General features: G+C 44.9%; 1 protein-coding gene across 2 annotated transcripts in view; it reads left to right on the top strand.

Annotated features, from left to right (window-relative positions):
- Window positions 1-18205, top strand: part of Zmat4 (zinc finger matrin-type 4) — a 351995-nt gene extending 333790 nt beyond the window's left edge. For both annotated transcript variants that reach the window (XM_026786971.1, XM_005362434.2), the window contains exon 7: window positions 15144-18205. Coding sequence is in view for 1 of the 2 variants with exons in the window: in XM_005362434.2 (XP_005362491.1) it covers window positions 15144-15159 (16 nt within the window). In the remaining variant the exon portion in view is untranslated. The remainder of the gene's footprint in view (window positions 1-15143) is intronic.
- The last annotated feature ends 4102 nt before the right edge of the window (window positions 18206-22307 follow it).

The following is a 22307-nucleotide window of genomic DNA, read 5'->3' on the forward strand; positions in this document are numbered from 1 at the left end:
CTTCCAGGTGCCCAAGCCGAGGTCCCCAGTTAGTTCCTGGGGCAGCTGAGGATAGGGAACCTGAAATGATCCTATCCTATAGCCATACTGATGAAGTTGATGTATGATCGCCAGTATGCACAGAAGCGAACAACCTGTGTTACTTTGCTGTATTAGCTAACTGTGTTTTCTATAGCAAGACACCTGATAAAGGAGCTTAAAAGAGGAAGGGCTGACTTTGACTCACAGTTCAGGAGTGCAGTTCATCCTGGAAGAGAAGCAGGGGCTTGCAGCATTGGACCACATTGTTTCTGCTGCCAGGAGACAGAAAGTGATAAATGCCTATTGTCAACTTTTCTTGTTGTCTCTTTTTAATTTAGTATGGGCTCCTAGTCCATGTGGAATGGCTCAACCGAGAATGAAGGTGGGCCTTTCCACCTCAAGTAACCTAGTTCACCTCTCAGAGATAGCCCCTGAAGCTTCTCTTATTGGAAACAGGTTGGGAAAAGCAGGTAGGATCCGCATTGGGATGCTTCATCTACTGTTCTCCTGTGAGGTACAGGCCTGCACTCTGCACCCTCAGGGCCACCTCGGACACAGGGAGTCACACTTCTCCAGGCTAAGTGGGAGAACTAACAAAGGAAACCCTCAAGTCCTTTCCACTGGAGGAGAGCTGAGAGCTCACTCTGGCTGGACCCTTTGGCTGGAGGCAGGGTCTCTTTGGTAACCAGCTGAAGGAGCATGTAAATCTAAACCCTTAAGTCAGGAAAGGAAAATGGAAAAGCTCCAGGGAGTGAAGAGGCCTGGTGAGAGCTGCTCTCCTCCCGAGCAGTGGTTGATTAGAGGGTGAAGCAAGACACAAGGAAGGGAGTTAGCCTGGGCTAAGCGCCCTTGAGGAAGGTGCCATTAACAGCGCGTGTGCAGAAGCCAGGAGAGCTTCTCATGCAAGAATGGTGTCACATGATATGATTCCCAGTGTCCTGGGCACGGTCTCTTATTCCCAGATTTCTGGCTCAGGTCCTAGAAAGGAGTCATTCTCATAGGGAAATATTACATAAAGAAACATATATTTGGGGAAAATTTGGATGAATATATAGTATTTTTGGTCTCTCTGGTATATCTCTGTATAGCTGTCCACAGACAACTCAATGCTGGAGATACGAGCTTATCTTTCTTTCTCCAGAATCTTCCTAATTACTCCAGAAGTCAGTCAATAACCTTATATAGCAATGAGCTTGTTCACGTGGCATCTGTGTATCTCTTGACAGTTATCCACTTGGGAAAAGCCATAAATCAAAAACAAAAATAAACAAACCAAAATCCATACAATCATAGAACAGCTGTAAACAAACAAGTTTGCTGTCAAGTGGCCAAGGGCCCAGCCAGGCTCATCCCTACCTTGGTCTTCTTCTGTTTGTTCTAGAGAATTCTCTTTTACACTATGTAAGTTGATGTAGAATCACACGTAGAATACATGGCAGTCAAGAGCACACTTATGTTGGTACCCATGCCAGGCAGTACAGCATTATCTGAAGCCCTTGAAACTTTCCATGCAGAACTCACCCCCAACGATATACAGCACAGCAACATGCCTTGGTTATAAACTTCATTTCTGATGCTTTCAATATTCAGACAATACAAAAATTTCCCATCAGAATTTCACACGTCAGTCACACAGTCTCAGATGAAGGACGAGTAGGTTGTGAGAAGGTTTGAAAGCATTACGCTGTAACATCCCTTTTCCGGGAAGTCACACCCTTGATGCTGTTATCGTTCCTTCTCCTCACCCCTCCCATCCTTTGCATCCCCTTCTTTTTGTAATTCACTGCATCCTTAGTAATTGGGTTACCACTTGGTTCCAAACACCGGACCAGGTTTCTATTCCATTCACATAAAAATCCGAGCATGTAGGACAGCCTACAGGACTACATGCACCTAACATTCCTCCCTCCAGGCATGTCTTTGTCCCGTTGCCAGCTTCTTGCCTCTTTCTTTTAGCTCCAGCTGCACAGAGTTCTTTGTTCCCTTTGAAGAGCTCATTAGCAAGGTCTTGTCCCTTGCCTTATCTCTTGCTGGTCCGAACCGCTGCTGTCCCTGGCAACCATGACCGGCACATGGCAAGTGGCTGCACATGCCTGGGCCTCTCTTCTTGGTACTCTGCCCTTCATTGTCTTTATTCGTGTCTGAAGTGGGATATAATTTATTCATTCCACTCATCCGCATCCCACATCCAAACTACAAGATGCTGGCTTCTGCCATTTTGGTTTCTTGCTACATCTCTATCACATTAAAACAGTGTGTGGCTCTAAATTTATACAAAGAACAAATATCAGGATTGCCATATTTGAGTACGGTCAGATGGTAGGGTAGGGCTGAGAAAGCCAAAGCTGTTCTCTCCAGTCACATGACTGGGAAATGGCCAGGCCTATCTATGTTCCAGTTCTCGTATGGGTCCGCCTGGCCCCCAGGCCCACAGCTCTCCAGACATACTATGATTTTCTTTATTTCTCATGGCCAGTAAGAGCTTTCATGGCAGCAGCAGGGAGCTGCTATTTCATGGACCTCGGTCAGGCTGTGAGAGAGTAGGAGAAGCCAAAAAAGGGGTTGGGGTAGGGGAAAGGAACATCAACAAAGGATCAAGGGAAGGGGATGTGTATCCCCTGTGGTTTATGAGATTAGCCAGGCTGGATGGCACACGCAGCTGGGAAAGCAGGGACACGTAGGAGCCAGCCAAGTGTTCCATTTAGATGTCACACACAGCTGTCTAATTGGCACGTGCTGTTTGTTAACAGAAACAGCCTCACTATCTAGAAAGGAGAGGTCATCGCAATAGCACCAAGGATGTACCTTGAGAAATGCCACTCCCTCTTCCTCACCATTGCAACTGCGTATTCTCCCCATGGTAGCTTGTGGTGTGCGCTTTCAATGACTGAAAAATCTCCTCTGCTGGACTCGCTACAGCAGGCGGGATGGATCTGTGGGAATGGCAGGCAGCTCTATTCCAAGCCACTCCTGCGTGCTGCAGATAACCCCCATTCCTGTGGCAACTGGGGAGGGGCTGACCATGGCCTGGCCTCTGCGGCCCTCACAGAGTCTCTCTGAGCCCTTCTCCTTCCCAGACACCAGTCACCAGCAAAGAAAGGTCATGGGCTAGAAGCAGATAATTATGCTGTCTCAGGAACTGAGGGTTTTCTCTGAGGACCACAGGAACACAGCTCATCTCTTCAGTCTTTCTTCTTCAGTATTAACAAAGTCAACCAAAAAAAAAAAAAAAGGTTTTCTTCCCCACCAGGACTCACCAGTGCTGGCTGAGATGGATGAGAGCAGTCAGCATGAATTTTAATCAGGATGTCTTGTTTTTTAGCCCTGAGTTTTTCCTAATCGATCTCTTTTTTGTCTATTAACTAACAGCAAATAGTCATAGGCTTTGAGAATCAATCAGTCCCAATGCAGAGAATCCAATTGCTTACATTTAGAGCTAAACTCTGGTGAGTGTTTCTACAGAAGCCAAATTTATGCAAAAGGTGTACCCCAAGAGGCTCATTTTTCCTTGTGAGAGTGACTGGCTCTCAGGCACCTGTAAAAGGTGAGCTCCTATTGTCAGTGAGTTTCCATTCCACCAAGTGTGTTCCAATTTTCCTTTCTTTCTCAGGGACGTACCCGTGGTGAGGGTGAGATCCATGTGGATCCTCCTGGACTTGGCTTTTCTTTTCCCTATGCCCAGCAATTTTGGTTTGCTGCAAGTTTTCCTGCAGGGGCCTTGCCCCTCTGGCCTCTGGGAGGCGTGCTGGGGAAGCTTCCATGCAAGGTGGTGTGCTCTGGGGTCAGTGAGCACATTGTTCTGTGTATAAAGTGGGCTGGAGAGATGGAGTTTGGAGACCCGAAAAGACACATTGACTGCTTCTGCAAGGCTTAACGAGGGGCGCGCAGCATCTCAGAGGACTACCGAGCCCAAGAGCAGTGTTTCTTAGCCTCATCTACCATGCAAGGCCCCCCTGTCAGCACACTTGTGGATGAAAATCTTGCTTTCTATACCTCAAACATATGAGGCAGGACCCCTTTGATGTTTGAAAGTCTGCTGTGACAGAATGATCACGAAAGGAAAAAAATCACTGGTGGTACTTTACTTAGCTAGCAAGTGTGTGGGTCTCATTATCCAATCTTAATTAAAATGAGAAACATCTAATTTAGTGAGTTGTAAGACCATCAGATAATATGAAGTGATAAGTGTGATAGTTTTCTCATCAGTTGCTGTCTTCACAGTGAATTAACCACTCACACAGGGCTCGCACTCATTTCCTCGTTCCTCACTAATGTCCTACACGCGTCTTTCTTACACCCCTTTCAGAGAGTGAAATAATTTGCTGTAGAAGGTGTCACATGACATTCCCCAGTTATGTCCCGGATGTCCTCCTGACACCGTGGGAAGGATGGCTTTGAAAGGTTGAGTTCACCGATCAGAAACTCTAGCTCTCTCCTCTCCTCTGTAGGATGTGCTTTCTTTTGTTTTGGTCCAGATCTGGATGACCTGGAGAATGCCACAGCAAACCACAGGCTCTCGATACCCTTTGTGATCTCATTGTCTTCCTCTAGCCTCTTAATACATTGATAAGAGAGAGTTTAGATCTTTTTATCAAACACGCCAGCAGCTGTGGGTGGTGGATGTATGGATATGTGTGTCGATTGGAGGTTTCCGTGTTATAGCTGCTGCTGGTTGTCAAGTGAACCCTAATGCTGGAGAGAAAGTTGTAGGAATTCTCTCTGTGGATTTGCCATGTTGGAGTGTAGTTACTTTTGATGAGACTCACAGAAAATCGCTAAACTTGGAACCAAATGACAGGGTTGGGGTTGGCTCTCTAGTACTGCCCTTGGGCAAGCTATGGGACATCAGTATCTGGAGAGAAAGGGGAGCTAGAGAAGGGGTTCATCTTAGTCACTGAGCAGAGGATGAGTTTGAGGCTCAAGGGGTTGCCATGACACTGTGGGGCAACCATTTTGTGGTAGATTCTTGCAGAGTCAGCGTTCTTCTTGCTACATCACAGTAAGTGAACGTGTATCAGGCTCTGGGGGTTCAGTCTAACTATTGTCAAGATGTGTTATAAAAATCTACATTATCAAGCTACTGCTATTGCTTGTAAATGGAGACCGCTTTTCTGTTTCCCAGATACCCAGACCTGAATTATCACATAGAAACTACACTAATTACAACATTGTTTGTCCAATAGCTTAGGCATATTCCTAGCTAGCTCTTACATCTTAAGTTAACCCATTTCTATTAATCTGTGTCTCACCACGAGGCTGTGGCCTACCAGTAAGGTTCCAGTGTCCTTTTCCTTGTACAGTTAAATGACATCGCCTTGACTCCACCCACTCTCTGTGTTTCTGTTCTGCTTTCCCACCTGGCTTTACTCTGCTAAGCCATTGGCCCAGAAAGCTTTATTCATCCACCAATAAAAGCAACGCATATACAAAAGACCATCCCGCATCAATCGCTAGCACTCACCAGGCAGCTGGGGTGCCAGAGTTCATTCCAGGGCCCTCTACATGGGTATCTGTTCTCACAATCCCCTTCGTCTCCATGGTGCCTTCCTCGGCATCAGAGCTTGGCCCTGTGTCTCTCGCAGCAGGATGGCTTATATTCCTATTGTTCTCTGAGGTGCAACTCACCCATGATTTTTCCTACAGCCTCATCATTCCCCTTCCACCAGAACTTCCCTCCTATCCTCCCCAAACTCACCCCTCCCAGCTCTGTCCTGGGCTTCTGTTGCTTGGCCTCTGCATCTTCAACCCATTCTGCCCCATTCCAGAAGGTCAGCCTTCCTCCGACCGTTGCTCACCATTGCTCTCCTGAACAAATCAGGGATCAGTTGGTGGTGTTAGGCCCCTAGGTTTTCAGAAGCCCTGCTCTGCGGGAAGTTTGGCTGTGAGCCGAACAGGGGAATGCAATATTTCAGAAAGTGTGTCAACTTCTCTTCATCTACTGAAGACCAAAGTGCTTGAGAGAGAGAGAGAGGTGAAGGTCAGTTGAACAGAACAGTGGTTCATCTAGTCAAAAATTACCCCGCTGTCTCCTCACTTTGTTTCCTATGTGTTGAAAAACATGAATGTGTTTCACATAGCTATAAAAAGGAAGACGGCACTGTAGTTTATGTTGAAAAGTATATCTAATTGAAGAGATGTTTGGTGGCTCCGGACTAGCACTGTGTTACAAAGTTCTGTGTCTACTCACAGAGTGTGGTTAGGGAACCACATGTATGTCGCTGTGGACATTTGCAATGCAGCTAATGTGAGCCGTCAACTGACTTTTGATAGTATCTTATTTTATGCTGCAATAGCCACCCATCATAGCCACACACACTGCAGACACCACAGTAGACAATGCAGCCTTCTCTAGCTTGAGTACTATTATGGACCCTCCAGATCTTGATGCACTTTCATCATGCCTCGTAGGGCAGAGGGAACACGGCTATCTCTGCTCTCTAGCAGTTAGATCTGCCTCAAGGCCCTGACTCTATGTCTGCCTTTCTCACCAGACTTAGCATTGACTTAGCCTAAAACTGAGGCCCACGTAGAAGACGAATAAAAGAATAATGACTGCAAGAGACCATTTGCTATTTCCATGAACTGGCTACATAGTACTTACATTTAGTAACTCAGTCTTCATGGCAACCCAATGAGGTCTGTCCATCAGTGTAGTATAGCCATTTTATGTGCAGGAAACTGAGGCATAGCCACAGAGGTAGCATGTGCTAGGATTTAAGTTCAGACATTAGAAAGTAAAGCCTTCTCTCTGACAGCTTCTGAAGGGTTTCTGGCATGCTACCTTGCAGACAAATTCCTGACCTAGCACCTTGAACCTTCTCAGTACTTACTCTGCATGACAGTGAAGTCTGAATTTAAAAAAAAAAAAGGATTCCAAGAATGCCCTAAGCTGGTGCCAGTTCATTCTGGCACTGCCAAGGGCTAGTGTAGACTTTATAAGCGTAGGACACAGTGTTCAGCAGACCTGCACTTGGGGCATCAGTTGTAAGCCCCAGGGCTCCTCTGCCCACCTGGACTTCTCATTAGCGATGCATCTCAAGTTCAAGAATTCATTGGCAGGAATCTCAGAATCCAGGAAAGAGCTAGACTTTCGGTTAGTTTCACTTGGCTACAAATGGGAACCAGCCAAATGAGAAGGCGTTGAAGTCAGGATCTGGGGGAGGTGGCATTTCTGGAGCTCCTGGGCCCCAACCCTGTATAATGAGGACACACTGTCCTCCAAGCGCATTGAGGCACTGGCTCAGGAAGCTGGGTTGAGTCCTGGGGCTGGCAGTGGTGACCATGGCTTCACTGCCTACGTGAACTTGGCTAGATCGGTGGCTGTGTCTGTACTCTGGCTCAGGCACACTCTGCTCCCTGAGGCTGCGCAGGCGTGCTTTGGCTTCTGCCCTCTAACCATGTAGCTGAGGTTTTAAAGTGTGACTAACTTCTATGCTGGAACTGCCTCAGAATTTAGCAGGGACATCACTTTACCACCGCAAACTATTATGTCCCAATACCAATAGGAAAGATTTCTCTAAGGATTGAAGATCTTCACCCCAACGGCCTGGAGAAAAGGCAGAACCCTTCTGTAGGAATCTTTTTAAATTAGCATATGTTACACAAATAAAATAATGGCTTTGTCATGACATTTTCACACATGAGCATCCTGGACTCTGCAGACAGTCATGCCTGCACCAGCCATGCCTGCGCCAGCCACTTTTCTGGTGACTAGAGATGAGGATGGGGACATAGACCAGGCTGGCCTCGAACTCAGAGATCTGCCTGCCTCTGCCTCCTGAGTGCTGGGATTAAAGCGTGTGCCACCACTGCCAGCTGTCTTTGCATTTTTTAGTCATTCCTGGGCACGTGCATTTTCTCATTTCCTCCTCATGAAACTCCCATTAGAAAGACTACCGATGCCTTTGTTTTAGAGATAAATGAGGATAAAAAGTTAACAGTTCTGCCCATTAACATCCACTCTCACTACTGATGTGAGGTTGGGTGGCTTTGTTTGTTGAGAGAGGGAGCAGGAGGAGAGAGAGAGACCATGGAGGCCAGAAGAGGGTATCAGATCCCCCATAGCTGGGGTTACCCACAGTGACTAGGAACTGCCTGACATAGGTTCTGGGAACTGAACTCAGATCCACTGAAACACAAGTATTCATGTTCAGTCACAGAACCCTTTCTCCAGCCCCTGGTGTGATGTTTAAAATAACTGTCAATATATAACTGTGATGTTCCCTAACTGTCAATCACAAGTTCTTTGAATATATAAGAATAATAAATGGCTGAGCAATAGGGATGCAGAGCTCTGAATCTTCCTGAAAATATGCTCCAGAAATGGACTTGTTCAAAATGGAGAGCGAGTGGCCATGGGCCGGAAATGGACCTGTTTAGAATGAAGAGCCAGTGAGCCATGGGCACAGCTTGAGGCTTCTTCCAGATGTGGCAGTTGATCCATTTTCTGATTCCTCTTATGGGTTTAGTGAGGAAAGGTTATGCCCTTCCCTATGCCAGGTCTGTAATAACATAGACAACATAGAGTTAGGAAGATACAGCCCAGACTAAGCATGGGCTTCGACATATGGTTATAGTATAAAACCAGGTGTGTTGGAGGAGGGAGGATGCTTGTTTGTCCTAGCCGCCCAGAACCGAAATAATCACACAGAAACTATATTAATTAAACCACTGCTTGGCCCATTAGCTCTAGCTTCTTATTGGCTAACTCTTACATTAACTTAACCCATTTCTATTAATCTGTATATCGCCATGTGGCTGTGGCTTACTGGGTAAAGTTCCCAGCACCTGTCTCTGGTGGCTCCATGGCTTCTTTCTTAACTCTGCCCTCTTTCTCCCAGCATACAGCCTAGCTTTTCCCACCTAGTTCTGTTCTGCCCTTGCCATAGGCTCAAAGCAGTTCTTTATTCATTAGCCAATAAAAGCAAGACATAGACAGAAGAATCTCCCACAGCACAGGTGGTCAGCGGGATAATCCAAGAGAGCAGCTAGAACCAGGCTCTAAGTCTGGAAAAACGTTGAGGCAAGAGGAGTGTTGAGGTTGGAGGACAGCATATGTGTGCCAAGACTTGAAAATGAGCAGGTACTTAACAGGTTCTTTCCCTACACATTGGAGGAAAGGGGCTCAAGTCTGTCCACTCTCCTGCCCAGTCAGAGGGAGCTTAATGTGCATCAGATCTTAGTGTTTTGTAAGCTTCTTGCCCTGTTTACATTTACCTGTGAGACTCAAACCCCCTAGGAGAAGTGTGGATGTGAGAACTTAGATCTCAGGAATGGTGAGCATGGATATACCTGTGTGCTAGGGGCTTTTTCAGGCTTCTGCATTTGTGAAGCGCTGGAGTTGGGCTTCCTGAGATAATCCCAGGGGTCCTTCTGGCTCTAACAATTCATTATTTTGAGAATTTTTTTTATGGAAAAAAAGTGTTTTGCAAAGCAAATGAATAGTGTAAACAAGATTATAAAGAGAATGTTTGCCTTCTTAAGGGAATAAACTGTTCTAAAATGCACCAGGAGCATTCATTTGCATATAAACAATGCAAATTTTATATAAGTAAAGGAGGCTGTTTTTTTTAGATGCTTTGGTAAGTTGATTACAAATACTTTGTCAATTGTGCAAGTCTATGTGTATTAGGAAGTGATATATCTAAATTCCTTGTAAATAGCCTATACTTTGGGCTGTTCATGATAGCTGAATTTTCTGAAATCACTGTTTGGAATTTGTATTCCCAGGAGAGATTTGAATACATTCATCTTGTGTTTATCTGATGCCAAATGAACCCCATTTGCCTTTGGGCACTTTGAGTCAGCACGGCCCTGCCCTGCAGCATCCAAAGGCCTGGCTGTACTTGTAACTCATGCTGCCTATGGCTTCTGCATCTCTCTTCTCCCTCATACATCTGAGCACTTCTTCCCTCCACTCCCTCTACCCACCAGACTGCACTGAGTTCCACTAAAGTTGAACTCTGCAAATATTCCATTCATGTAGACCACGACATTTACGATTTGAGCATTATTCGGAGGTGGCAGTCTTCTTCCTGTTCTAACTTTCCCCACATTCTCTTTCTCCCCTCCCCACTATTTCCTGAACCCTTCATTCTCCAGACAGCTACCGTTCTCAGAAACTGTCTGACCTGCCTCCTTTATCATCTGACTCTCTTTCATAAGCATAGAAATTGCCTATCACTTGCAGAAGCTTGGCCATTTTCTCACAGCTTTCTTTCCTATTCCAAAGTGGCTGTTGGAAATAGCCAGTTACAGTTGGTTGTGTCAGGGTGAATTCAGGCAAGGATTATCTGGGGAACGCATGGCTTCTTTAAGGATCCTTAGGGATCTGGGCGAATTTCCAGGCAGAATGAGCAACCTATGCAAATGGACATTGTAGAGGAGACCATGGCAGGGGCAGGATCCTCAAGTGATCTGCAGAATCGTGACGGAGAGGCATTATCCCTAGGGCATCCTTCCCCAGAAGGTGGTCCAGAGTCTGAAAGCCACCATGTTAGAGTGTCCTTTTTGTTTCATGAGAATATACTTTTCCATTCTGGAGCAGGAGGTGCTTCTACGATGCTGAGACAGTAGTAGATGCGAAGTGAAGCAGGAGGCCAAAAGATCGGCAGTTGATCGGTTGCAACATGATAGGAAAAAGGAACAACAAGGAGAATGCCCTGAATCCTGTCTTTAAATGAGGGAGTGTGGGAAGGGAGGAATGAAAGAGCAGGTGTTCCTTGAGGAATACACTTTAACTTGGTTTTTCATTATGCCATCTGATAAAGTTGAGTAAAGGCACTAAGCCTTTGGCTACCAACTACTTTGGGGGATATAGGTTGGATATTTTTGGTGATGGGGTGAAGCCTAGGCATGACACACGGTAAGCAAGGGCTGTAGTACTGAGCTGTGTACCTAGCCCTGCTTGTTTTCTTCCTTTTTGTCTTGAGACAGGGCCTCACTAAGTTGCTCTGACTGGCCTTGAACTCATGTTCTCCCAGACCTTTAATCTGTGATTCTCTTGCCTCAGCCTCCTAGATGGCTTGGTCAGTCAAATAGTTTATATCGTGACTATTTAGTACACAGATCTAAGAACACAACTCCTCCTTGCCCGACACTCTGCCTGTGTAGTTTCCTATGAACCATGACCTGTGGTGGCATTTTGTCACTGTTTACTTGTGGTCCGACTGTCAGATATGCAGCTCTATGACACCAGACAATATTATTCTGCTTTGGTGTTTAGCTTATTATGGAGTGGTTGAAATTTAGTGTGGGGACAGATGGGTCATTCCATTCCCCTTTAATGCCCCCTCTCAAACATGCATGCTGATTCAGTCACAGGAAGAGGACCTCTGTACATTTCTGGTCATTTTCAAAGGTGAGATCATTTTTTAGTGAGTCTTTTGATGTCACACTGCAATGTCTGGCTGGTCTCCGGGTGGGAGCAAAATCCACTCATTTGAACGTTTTGGATCTAAGATGCAGCAAATGGCAAGGTCTAGAAAGCTCTGATGTGCTTGTGTTTGCCTGATCCTGAGGCGCAATTCTCATCTGTCTAGTGCCAAGGCCACCCCATGCCATAGGAGCTCCAGTTCACAGGAGTTGCATGTCATTCCATGACTCTCTGACATGGAAGCTTCTGGAAGACACGAGCAACTTTTATAAGTGGTTCCATTTCTTTCCAATGGTGTTCCGAGACCCCCAGTGAAGTTAACACCTAGCGTTCTCTCTCAGAAAGGTTGCAAGTGTTCACAGGGGGGCGGTAGGCTTATCCTGCTTACTGTGTGTGCTGGCTGTAGAGGGAGCTGTGTTATGTTGGCTTGTGTAGTTGGCAACTGAAATTCTCTCTTCCAACTCGATCCAATTGGACACAGACAGCGAGACTACAAGTGATGATCAGTCTCGTGGCTAGCCTGACAAACCTGGGAAAGAGGGCTCTCCAGCTGATGTCTCGGATGGACTGCCCTGCGGTCATGTCTGAAGTGAGTTTCCTTGATTAGTAATTGATAGAGGAGGGCCGGATCCTGTGGGCAGCACCCTCCATAAGTAGGCAGGCCTAACTTGTACAAAAAGGTAGCGCCGTGTGAGTCTGGGAGCAAGCCAGGCAAAAGCCATTTCTCCTTGGTTGCCACCTTAGTATCCGCTCCAGGCTCCTGCTATAGCTTCCTTTGATGATAGATTATAATCTATATGATGAAATATGCTTTTCATCACGGTGTTTATCACAGCGACAGACAGCAAACTGGAACACTCACCTTCCACAGAACTAGAAACAATGTCATGAATTCGCCTTCCTCTGCTTTCCTTCAATTTTCTATTTTAAGAAATTTCTGAAAATATATGAATTATGCAGCTTATCTCTCAGATGAAAAGGAATTTTCTGCTCGGATTGAATAGTTCCATATTTATTAATAGCAGTAAAGATTTCCATGCTCTTTGTATCCAATGGAATGCTACATAAAATACGAAGGAGCCATTCCAGCAAGGATAGCAGCTACAGGGGAATAATTATAAAAAGCTATATGGAATTGAAAGGCCCTTTAATTTGTCATCACTTCTCTGCATTCAGAAAGGATCTGAATAATTATGCTGACTATAAAGGGAACTGAGTGATATTTTTCCTCATTATGAGATTAAATCCTTAATAGACCACTTTCGCTATAAGTTTAAACAAAATTCCCCACTCGTCTGGATTCCAAGAGCGATGCAGTCGGGATTGGCAACTGCTTGCTGTGGATGTGCTTGGACTCCTGACTGGTACCCATGGATGTGCGGTCCTGACTGGTACCCACGCATGTGTGATCCTGACTGGTACCCATGGATGTGCGGTCCTGACTGGTACCCACGGATGTGCTTGGACTCCTGACTGGTACCCACGCATGTGCGGTCCAGGCTCATTTTCATTTGAAAAATGTTCATCTCCACAGTTTATGGAAATGGAATTATACTTGCCTGCTAAGTATGAACTTTTGGCCTTTATGTTGCATTAATTCATGCAGTTGACAAGGACAGTAGGATTTCCTTAGGTCATGAACTATTGGTGACAGAGACCAAATGCAAGATTGTTTTCTTTTAATAGGGTTTTTCTTTTTAGGGGAAGTATTTTTAAACATGGCTGTGGTTTCCAAGGTCATTTCAAGGCCAAACTTCAAAGCCGTTAGAAAGAAGAAAAAGTGTGGAGCCTCTTTTCTTTGTGGTTTTGCATTATACTGACAGCATTCTAATCCTCAGAATATTCAACAGAAGCTTTTTTTGGGGGGGCGGGAATGAGGTTTTGTATGAGTGAAAGTGTTTTACTTTGTAGATGTTGAACATTTTCATTAAATTGCCATCAAGACATCTGGCTCTCTGTACAGAAAGATGCTATCCAAGCTGCTGCGGAGATATCCTAAACAGTATGACTTATCTGTGAACCCTGTTTACTGCAATAATAGCCAGCATGACAAGATATGCCCATAGGTATAATAGTCACACAAATGTTAGAGGGGTAACCAACTGCTTTCTAATAGGATTTAAGGCCCACTCCACAGGAGGAAACTCATGCCTGCTACTGCAAATGTGGTCAAGAATTCATGGCTGGGGAGCTCACAGGCCCTAGGGGTAAATCCTCTTAGTGCTGTTTTGCTAAATGGACATGGTATCAAACCGTCTTCTAAATTCATGGGTCTCTCTCTATAGTTTAGTACAGCCCTCATATCTTATCAGGACATTTCTCCATCCTTAGATGGTGGTTGCTTCAGAAGCTCACAGTTGGGTAAAGTACAAAGAATAAATGACTGGAGTGCTCAGCCACCATATTACATTTATGTCATACCTCATCCCCAAGGCTCAAGGACCATCGTGGAAGATAGGGCAGGGAGATTGTGGGAGCTGAAGGCCAGGGAAGACTAGAGCAAAATGACCGGTATAAGCTGCACGTAATTTCTTACATAGAGGTGAGATCCTGGGCCTATTCCCACTTTTCAGAACGGGGACCCCATCTGGCTCGAACCTCTACAGACCTTGCAGATGCTGCCACAATCTCTCTGAGCATCTGGAAGATGCTGTTTCCTTGGAATCATCCATCACCTCTGGCTTTCTCTTCCACTTTGATCCCTGAGCCTTGAGTGGAAGCGTTTGATAAACACATCCCATTTGGGTCCAGGTGCTCTAAAGTCTCTAACTCTGAACATTGCTCAATCGTGGGTGTCTTTATTAATTCTCACCCACTGCAAGAAGCTTCTCTGATGCAGGTTGAACTGTATGGATAGCAGTATGTCGTTAGGATTCATTTTATTGCTGTGTTCCTTTGACATAACAATAATATTGTATTTTCCTTTAAGTCTATTTAGTGCTTGGCCATTTTTTAGCAATATCAGGTAATAGGTTACATCTTATGTATTGAGCCTTAAACCCAACAGGAGAGACAGTACCCAACCAGACATATTTCACTACCAAGTTACTGCTCTAGTGCCAGGTTGAGTGTTTGACCAAAGAAGTCCCATGAAATCCCCTAAGCATTACAGACTATTGTAAAAGCTACTGGTTGCTTTCCACAACCTGATGGTAAAGACCTACTGCTAAAGACAACACTCCATTATGAAACCAAACATGGTAGAGTCAAGCTGGTGCCCAGCTAGGAGATTTACTCCTACTAACCAGCATTCGTGATGCTGGAAGGTCCTATGCAAGCTATCAGAGGAGAACGGGCATTGATATCACCCAGCTACAAACCCTTTGACCTACAACAGCAGCCTATCTGCAAGGTTTACTAGTGCAATAGTGGCACAAATGTGAGTGTAGAAGTGCAGATTCTTCACAATATGGAGATGGCATTGATCATTCAGCCATTACATAATACAGATTATTTAATCTCCTAAAAGAATCACTATAGAAGACCTGGGGAGATGGCTAAGAGGTTAAAGGTGGAGAGAAATAAGGATGGAAACTTGAAGTTGTTCCTAACTGCCATACAGATGTGACACATGTGTACATACACGCTCATACTACATACTCACACACACTAAAATGATTCACCATCTAAATTCAGCCTAATTTAAATTTGATGGTGTTGGGGTTGAAGGGAGGGAGAGTGGAAGAGGGGAGTGCCAACGTGTGTAATTCTGGAGGAAAGTACCATTGTCTTCCTTTCTGTCTTACAGCCTGAAGAATAAGTAGTGAATGCATCAGTCAAGAGCTGAGAAGAGATGCCGGCATTTCTCTGTGGCAGAGAACTGCTCACCAACCCCAAGAGGACCCTTTCTCGAGCAATGAACACTTCTTTCAAGGATGCACAGATTAACACATGACCAATCTTGATTTTTGGAAGTAGATAAGATTTCTTTTCTTCGTTTAATTTAGTGGCAAATTATACTCAGATGAGTTTAAAGAATCCTTTCTTGGTAACATGTTTAGCACAAGTTCCAAACTGCAATCACACAGCAGCTAGTTGGAGCATTATTTGAACTTACAAAGAGTGAAAAAATTTAATTTCCTATTTATTCTAGATTTCCTTAGAGTTGCAGTGATTCCGTGAGACCCTTCATGATTATCATGTAAGTCTCCTAGATTCATTAACAAACATACTTTTGTCATCACGGGGAACATAGTTGGTGACAACACCCACAGAAACAGAACAAATAGTGGTTTTGTGGAAGTTATGTAACAGACAGACTACTGGTCCTTCCTGCTTCACACCCATGAGCCAGCCTTGTCTCTACATGCCGGGAGCATGAGAGTAGGTGGGAACAGAGAGGAAGGACCTTCATGCTGGATCACCTTGATGGAGAGCTTCCCAAGATTAAGCCAAGTTCTCCTTGCAAGCTGCCAGATCATAGCTTAGGAAAAGAATTAGTTTGATTGCATGATGATCCTATTAACTCCAAATGTTGCCGTAGCATCTGACCTTGGTGTGATGCTTTACTGAAGGTATCCGAAGGAGAATGTAAACCCCAGAGTGAGATGGAAGTAGTTCTTAGAAAGTTGGCCTGAATTGTGGGCTTTCATTTGGGACAGTGATGATTCGGGGAGAAAGTGACTAAATCCTAAAGACGCTCCATTCTTCTGTTTCTCTTCCACCGAGTTGCTGAGCTGGGAATCGGTGACTTGAAAAAGAATGCCTCTGGGCAGAGGATAGACCAGACAGGATGGAGTCTGTGTGCAACTGTAAAATTCCTCCTCCAGGGTTAATTGCTCTGTGTTGGGATGGGAGGTAGTGTCTTGTAGACACCACAAGGTAGATGCAGAACTTTCGTTCCTGGGCTCTCAGCTGGCTGGAGCAGCCCTTTACACCTTGTGACCACCAATCTAATGAAGTCGGACTTTTCCGGACGTCATTGCTTTCCACGGAGATCAGAAGTGGTTACAGCCAGTGAGCAATACATGAGACGACACGGATGTACAGTGTTGTTCTTAAGGTGCCTGTTTTGTTGTGTGAGGGGGTCACAGTCACTGTGGCTGTGAAAAGGAAGGTCACACACCACCCCACGCTGCAAGTGGGGAGGAAGACGGGTGTGGTGACACCAGTTTTATTTTGCTGTTTTGGGAAGAAGCACACAACAGAGCTACAACTGTCCAGTGATGGCTCTTCTGAATGTGTGGGATAAAGCTTTATTTGTCGATTCTGCTGTAAAATAAGCATAGTCTGAATTTTGTATTTTTAAATCTTTTTTTCTGTTTATGTTTAGTGCCTGAGCTCTTTCCCTGAAGTGTTGTGTTTATTTCTTTTTAACGACCTAAGATAGAAAAGCCTAGGAATATAGATTCCCTTTGCGTTACAGTGAAGCCTTGCCAAGCCCTTTATAGTTGAACCTCCAGCTCTAATAATCTGATTATTTCAGAGTGCCTCATCGAAATACCATTGCTCTTTGGCAAGCTGACTCAAGCACCCCACCAGAAATCTTGTCGGTTTGATTGTCCTCACGTTTATTCAAGCCCACGCAGATAAGGGGAGTTTCGTTCCAGCACACCATGAAGACCACTTGCCCAGACCATGTGATGCAGGAGAGCTCAGAAATGCTCCTGTGTCCTAGGGACCATAGAATAGAAACACCTCTACACAGAAAACTGCTGTGCACTGTTCCTTTGGTGTGGCTGTATGTTTAATTACGTCTTATATTACTTTCTGATTTCATTGTGGGTAGATGGGAGTTGGATTTAGGGCAAATGTTTTCAAACGGCCAGTTAATTCTGCTGGAAAGAAGAGAGACACATGCTGCCATCGCTCTGGACACCCTGGAACACGAGGAAAACACACACCCCATTAACTCTGTGTTAAACCGAGATGTCTATGTTCAATTGGACAGTCATTGATGGTTGATATGGTCAAACGTCTCTTTCTCTTCTCTTCCCATCCCATGACATAATCTCGGGAATTCGACACGCATTTTTCCTGTTCTCTACCACTGATCTCCAAGCATATAGCCCTGATTCCCCTGGGGACTAAATCACTCCCTAGTCCTGTCCTGGCAATACAATTCAAATTTGCTTTAGAAAACGTTCTTCCCTTTTAGTGCAGAAATAAGCTTGAGGCTAACTCATGTGCCAGTGGCCACAAATGTCAAAGCAGTGAGTCCTAGATTGATGAGCTCTCCTTATATACAGTCGCCACAGCGCGGCAAACTAATAAATATGCTCATAAAGCAATCCACTAAGCAGCAAATGCAGCAACGATCCCTTCTGCTGATAAAGTAGCCATAAAACTCATCTGCTGCTGCTGGGCTGGAAGACCAATAGGATTTGAATTTTCTTGGCCTCTTAGATGACATAGGGACATAAATTGAAACTGCAGGGATCTTCACGCTGTCTGTTGGAGTAAGTTTATTAGGCCAACCATATCAAAAGGCAAGAACAAGGGGCCACATGTACAGCACTGACCTCCCGCAGAACTCCCCACCTTTCGGTCAAAGCTGAGTGAGACTTCTTCTTTTTTTTTTTTTTTTTTGACAAGCCAGTGGGAATACAAAAAACGCTAAACCCAATAGGAGACTGCCAGGTCGTAACCACGCCCCCCACCAACCCATCTGTCATTCACTTGATCAGCTTGTCCAATGGATTACTTTTCTTTTGTAAGAATAAAATTAAGAAGGATCTGTCTGTTCCACATATTATTGTAGGGATGGATCCCCTCCTCATTTCTGGTTTCGAATCTGTTCATATTCAAGGCATGTTAAACTACCTCATAGGTTTGTTGTGTGGATTAGCTGATTAATAAAAACTGCTTAAGATAACGAGTCTGCCTGTGCGTGCTGCCTTAGTGTTTTTCCTCATCGAAGATCCGTGAGGAAAATCAACTGTGTGATATTTAAATTGGATGTGCAAAGGCCAGATGTGGTGGCCACAGCTGCCCTCTGAGCATTCAAGAAGCTGCCATCCTGAGTGTGCCAGGATAGACTAAGCACACGATCCAAAACTGGTAGATATACCACCAGACAACACCAAATAACCAGCAAACAAAATCAAAAGTTTATTATTTAAAATTATACTTTTGTTTGTTCTTTTATGTATCTATTAGTTTTTATTTTATTTATTTATTTTTTTTTTTGAGACAAGGTCTCTCTTTGTAGCTCAGGCCTGCCTGGAACTGTCAGTGTCCTGCCTTGGCCTCCCAAAAGGCTTCTAAATTCTTAAAAAGAGGAGTCAGCACTGGCCTTCAGAGTATCCTAAATGATATTATGGTGGTTGAAATGTCTGCCTTTATAGTAATTTATAGTAAAATTACAGTGGTTTTGAGACTACATCTCTCATACCATGGCTGTAGATTCCTTCACATCTGGAATAACAGGTACACACTCCGGCTGCTCTGTGTGCACCTTAGCACCCATGAGGTCGGCAGCACCAGTGAACATCTGCCTTAATTGTGCCGTTCTGAAAGTCTGTTAAATGCTGTTTACATTTAAGTGTGTGTGTGTGTGTGTGTGTGTGTGCACACGCGTGCGCGTGCCTGTGCGATTTATGAAAGCACCGTGTGGGGGAGGGGATGCATGCTCCTCTGCCTGGAGACCAGAAGATAACCTTGGGTGTTGTTCCTTCTTGAGCACCATCCACATTGTTTTTGAGACAGTGTCTCTCACAACCTTGCTTTGTTTGGCCCCTGAGCCCCACAGGTCTTGCTGTTTCTATCTCCACAGCACTGGGATTTCAAGAATGTGCCACCATACCCAGACTTTATCTGGGTTCTAGGTGGGGCCCAAATGTGGGGTCTCTGTTGCTTGTATAGGAAGCACTTTGACAAGGAATCTACTTACTGGGCTATCTTTATAGCCCTTAGTTTGAAAACAGCAACAACAAACCCAGCAGCCTAAAGAGAAGGAAATGGAGCTAGGACTATCCAGTTTCCCAGTGACATCATCTGGAAACTCCATAGTAATTAGTTAAAAAGTAATTTTACCACTGTCCCCACTTGGCAGCCATTTTCCTCTACATGATTAATTATTCCTTAATCGCTATTATGAGTAGAGGTTTTACATGCTAATTTCAAATGCTTCAACTTAATTAGTAATTCACTCTGACCTTTAAAACCCATACTCTGTAATCTTTAAATTATATGAGTAAGGAAAAAAAAATCTAATTTTTTCCAACTGCCATTAATAAGTAATCCACAACCTACTGTCACTTGGAGTCAGCTGAGGTTATCCCAAGTCCAAGCTCAAGTTCTCCTGTGGTCACCAGAGTCAGTGAGGGCTAAGGGTGACTCGGCTTCTGAGAACGAGGTAATGCACACACAGCACCGATTTTACTTGAAGGAAATGAAAACAGCTGTGCACAATAATGGCTTCCCCTATGATTCTCTTCGGAGGATTCTCGGCACACTTCCCGCCGGAGCTGCTGCTTTTCAAGGAAGTAGTGGAGTGTCTGGCAGAAAGGCCAGGAGCATCCAAACCTCATCTTAGCCTTCCTTTCAGTGGCTAAGGAAGGGTCTGCTCTGAGACCATTCAGGTTCTGTGTGTGTGTACGTGTGCATGTGTGCGCTCACGCATGTGCACGCGTATTTGTTCATCCATCTCAAAACTGTCTTCGGTTGTTGTTGATCAAAACGGACTCCATTGTTAATCAAGGCTGTCACATTAGTACTGGTGACTATCACCGGCAAGTCAGGAGTTGTTCTCTCTCCCTTGGTCCACTCCTCTTGGAGAAGTCTCTGAGAAGCTGCTAACTGGGAGAGTGATCAGCTCCTCTGATATTACATGCTCCATATGTGTAGGCAAGGGTGTAGGAATATTTGCCTGTTCTATCAATAACATAATCTCTTTGGCTGGGTTCACAATGTTGTAATGGAGGGCGGCCAGTGTGCAAGAAAGAGAGCTTCCACTCACACCTAGAGAGAACTTGTCAGGTTCTGGGCGAGAGAAGAAAGCCCTGCCCTGCAGATTGCCAGTCTTCCGCTCTCAGTACATCGATGGACTCCTATGGCTCGGCTCTGTATGCGAATGCTGCCAGCTAGCTCCTCATTTCCTACTGTGGCATTTTTGGCCACAGGCCTTGAGGATTACACTGTCAGAAGTTTGGGGTGTCTTGTCCTTTCTACCTTTGTTTTCTTTTTATCACTCTTATCTAGCAAATGTGACTGATAACAAGGAATTTTGAGGCTCCATGCCATTTGCAAGGCAAGCTGAAAAGCCAAGTTCCCGCTTGCTCCCTAAAAGTAGTTTTTAAAGTATTTATTCTTCATTTATCCTCCTTATAACCACTTAATTTAAGGCTGCTCATGAGCCTATGACCACCCACTTTGTATAGCTTTTCTTCCCTCATCGCTCTTGGGTTTACAGAGTTTAACCCTGAAAACTAGACAAGTGTCCCCTGTGAATTCTTTGGGGTCTTGTGATGAAAGAAGTCTCCTGGGACTCGGGGTTCAACCAGGCATTGGCTGTTGGCAGTGCTAAGAGAGAAAGAAGCAAATACTGAGATTTCATCTTTGTTTTTTGCTCCTTGCCACACTCACTGGCTCCAAGACAGCCCCGCCCGTTCTTCCCCTCCCCAACTTCATAGTCAGGTGTTATTTGTGGCTTCTCTCCACTGCTGTAGTGCAAGCAAGAGACCCTCTTCTAGGGAAGGTCTGTTACTGTCTCAGTTATTGCTGGTATTTAAAAAGTATTAATCATTTTCCCTTTGAAATTATCTTTAGCCAACCATCTGAGAAGGGAAATGGGAACCACCAGAAGGAAAAGACATTTTAAAAAAATTTAAGAAACCATGCACTCTTTTGTCGATGATGATCCAAATTAAAACAAGAGGTGTAAGAGGTGTGTGTGTGTGTGTGTGTGTGTGTGTGTGTGCGCGCGCGCATGCGCACGCGTGCATGAGTGTGCATGGGTGCTGTTTGTCAGAGTCTGGGTAACACCAAATCTTTGCTGTCAGCTTGACACACTTGGGAAGAAAGGATCTCTACTGAAGAGCGGCCTCTAGCAGACTAGCCTGTGGGCATGTCTGTGTGACATTTTCTTGATTGCTAATTGGAAGGAGGCCTAGCCCACTGGGCATGATGCTATCCCTAGGCAGGTGGGCCTGCTTTGTGTGAGGAAGCAGGCAGAGCCAGGCAGAGAAAGTCGCATTTCTCTGCTGTCTCTGCTTTGGTACCTGGCTCTACGCGCTTGCCTGGGCTTCTCCTCAATGGTGGACATTGAGCTGTTAGCCAAATAAACTCTTTCTCCTAAGTTACTTTTTGTTAGAATTCTTAATCACAGCAACAGAAATCTAACTAGGTCATACAGATAGGCTAATTTAACAATGAGTTATTAAACACAAGCAAAGATAGATTATGGGAAAATTATAGAGAGAGATAGGTGGGGGTCAATGTATTATTATGCCAATGCTTTGTTTTGATCTTGGATACATTATGTGACTTTTCCCCCCTGAACTTCAGTTACTCAGTATTAAGAGTGAGGCTCAGAGACAGTCTTCATTGTCATTATTTAATGTTGGCCTGGGGTTTGTAGCTGAGGTTGGCCATACACCCATGATCTCTTGCCTCAGCTTCCTGAGTGCTTGAACTATATTACCATGCTGTTCAAATAGTGATCCCTTCAGCCTAAAGGGAAGAGATTTCTAAGGTGATGGTGGTGGTGGTGGTGATGATGATGATGATGAAGATGGTGTGCTAGAGAGGCAGCCTGGGTCCTTGGGAAGCTGAACATGCCTCCACAACCCAGCTATACTCTGGACAATGGCACGGGGTTTTGATCCTACATAATGTGCTGGCTTTGCGGGAGCCTAGCCAGTTTGGATGTTCACCTTCCTAAATATAGACGGAGGGGGGAGGACCTAGGACTTACCACAGGGCAGGGAACCCTGACTGCCCATTGGACTGGAGAGGGAGGGGGAGAGGAGTG

The sequence above is a fragment of the Microtus ochrogaster genome, linkage group LG7_11 (genome assembly GCF_000317375.1).
Source record: "Microtus ochrogaster isolate Prairie Vole_2 linkage group LG7_11, MicOch1.0, whole genome shotgun sequence".
In the NCBI taxonomy this organism is placed as follows: domain Eukaryota; kingdom Metazoa; phylum Chordata; class Mammalia; order Rodentia; family Cricetidae; genus Microtus; species Microtus ochrogaster.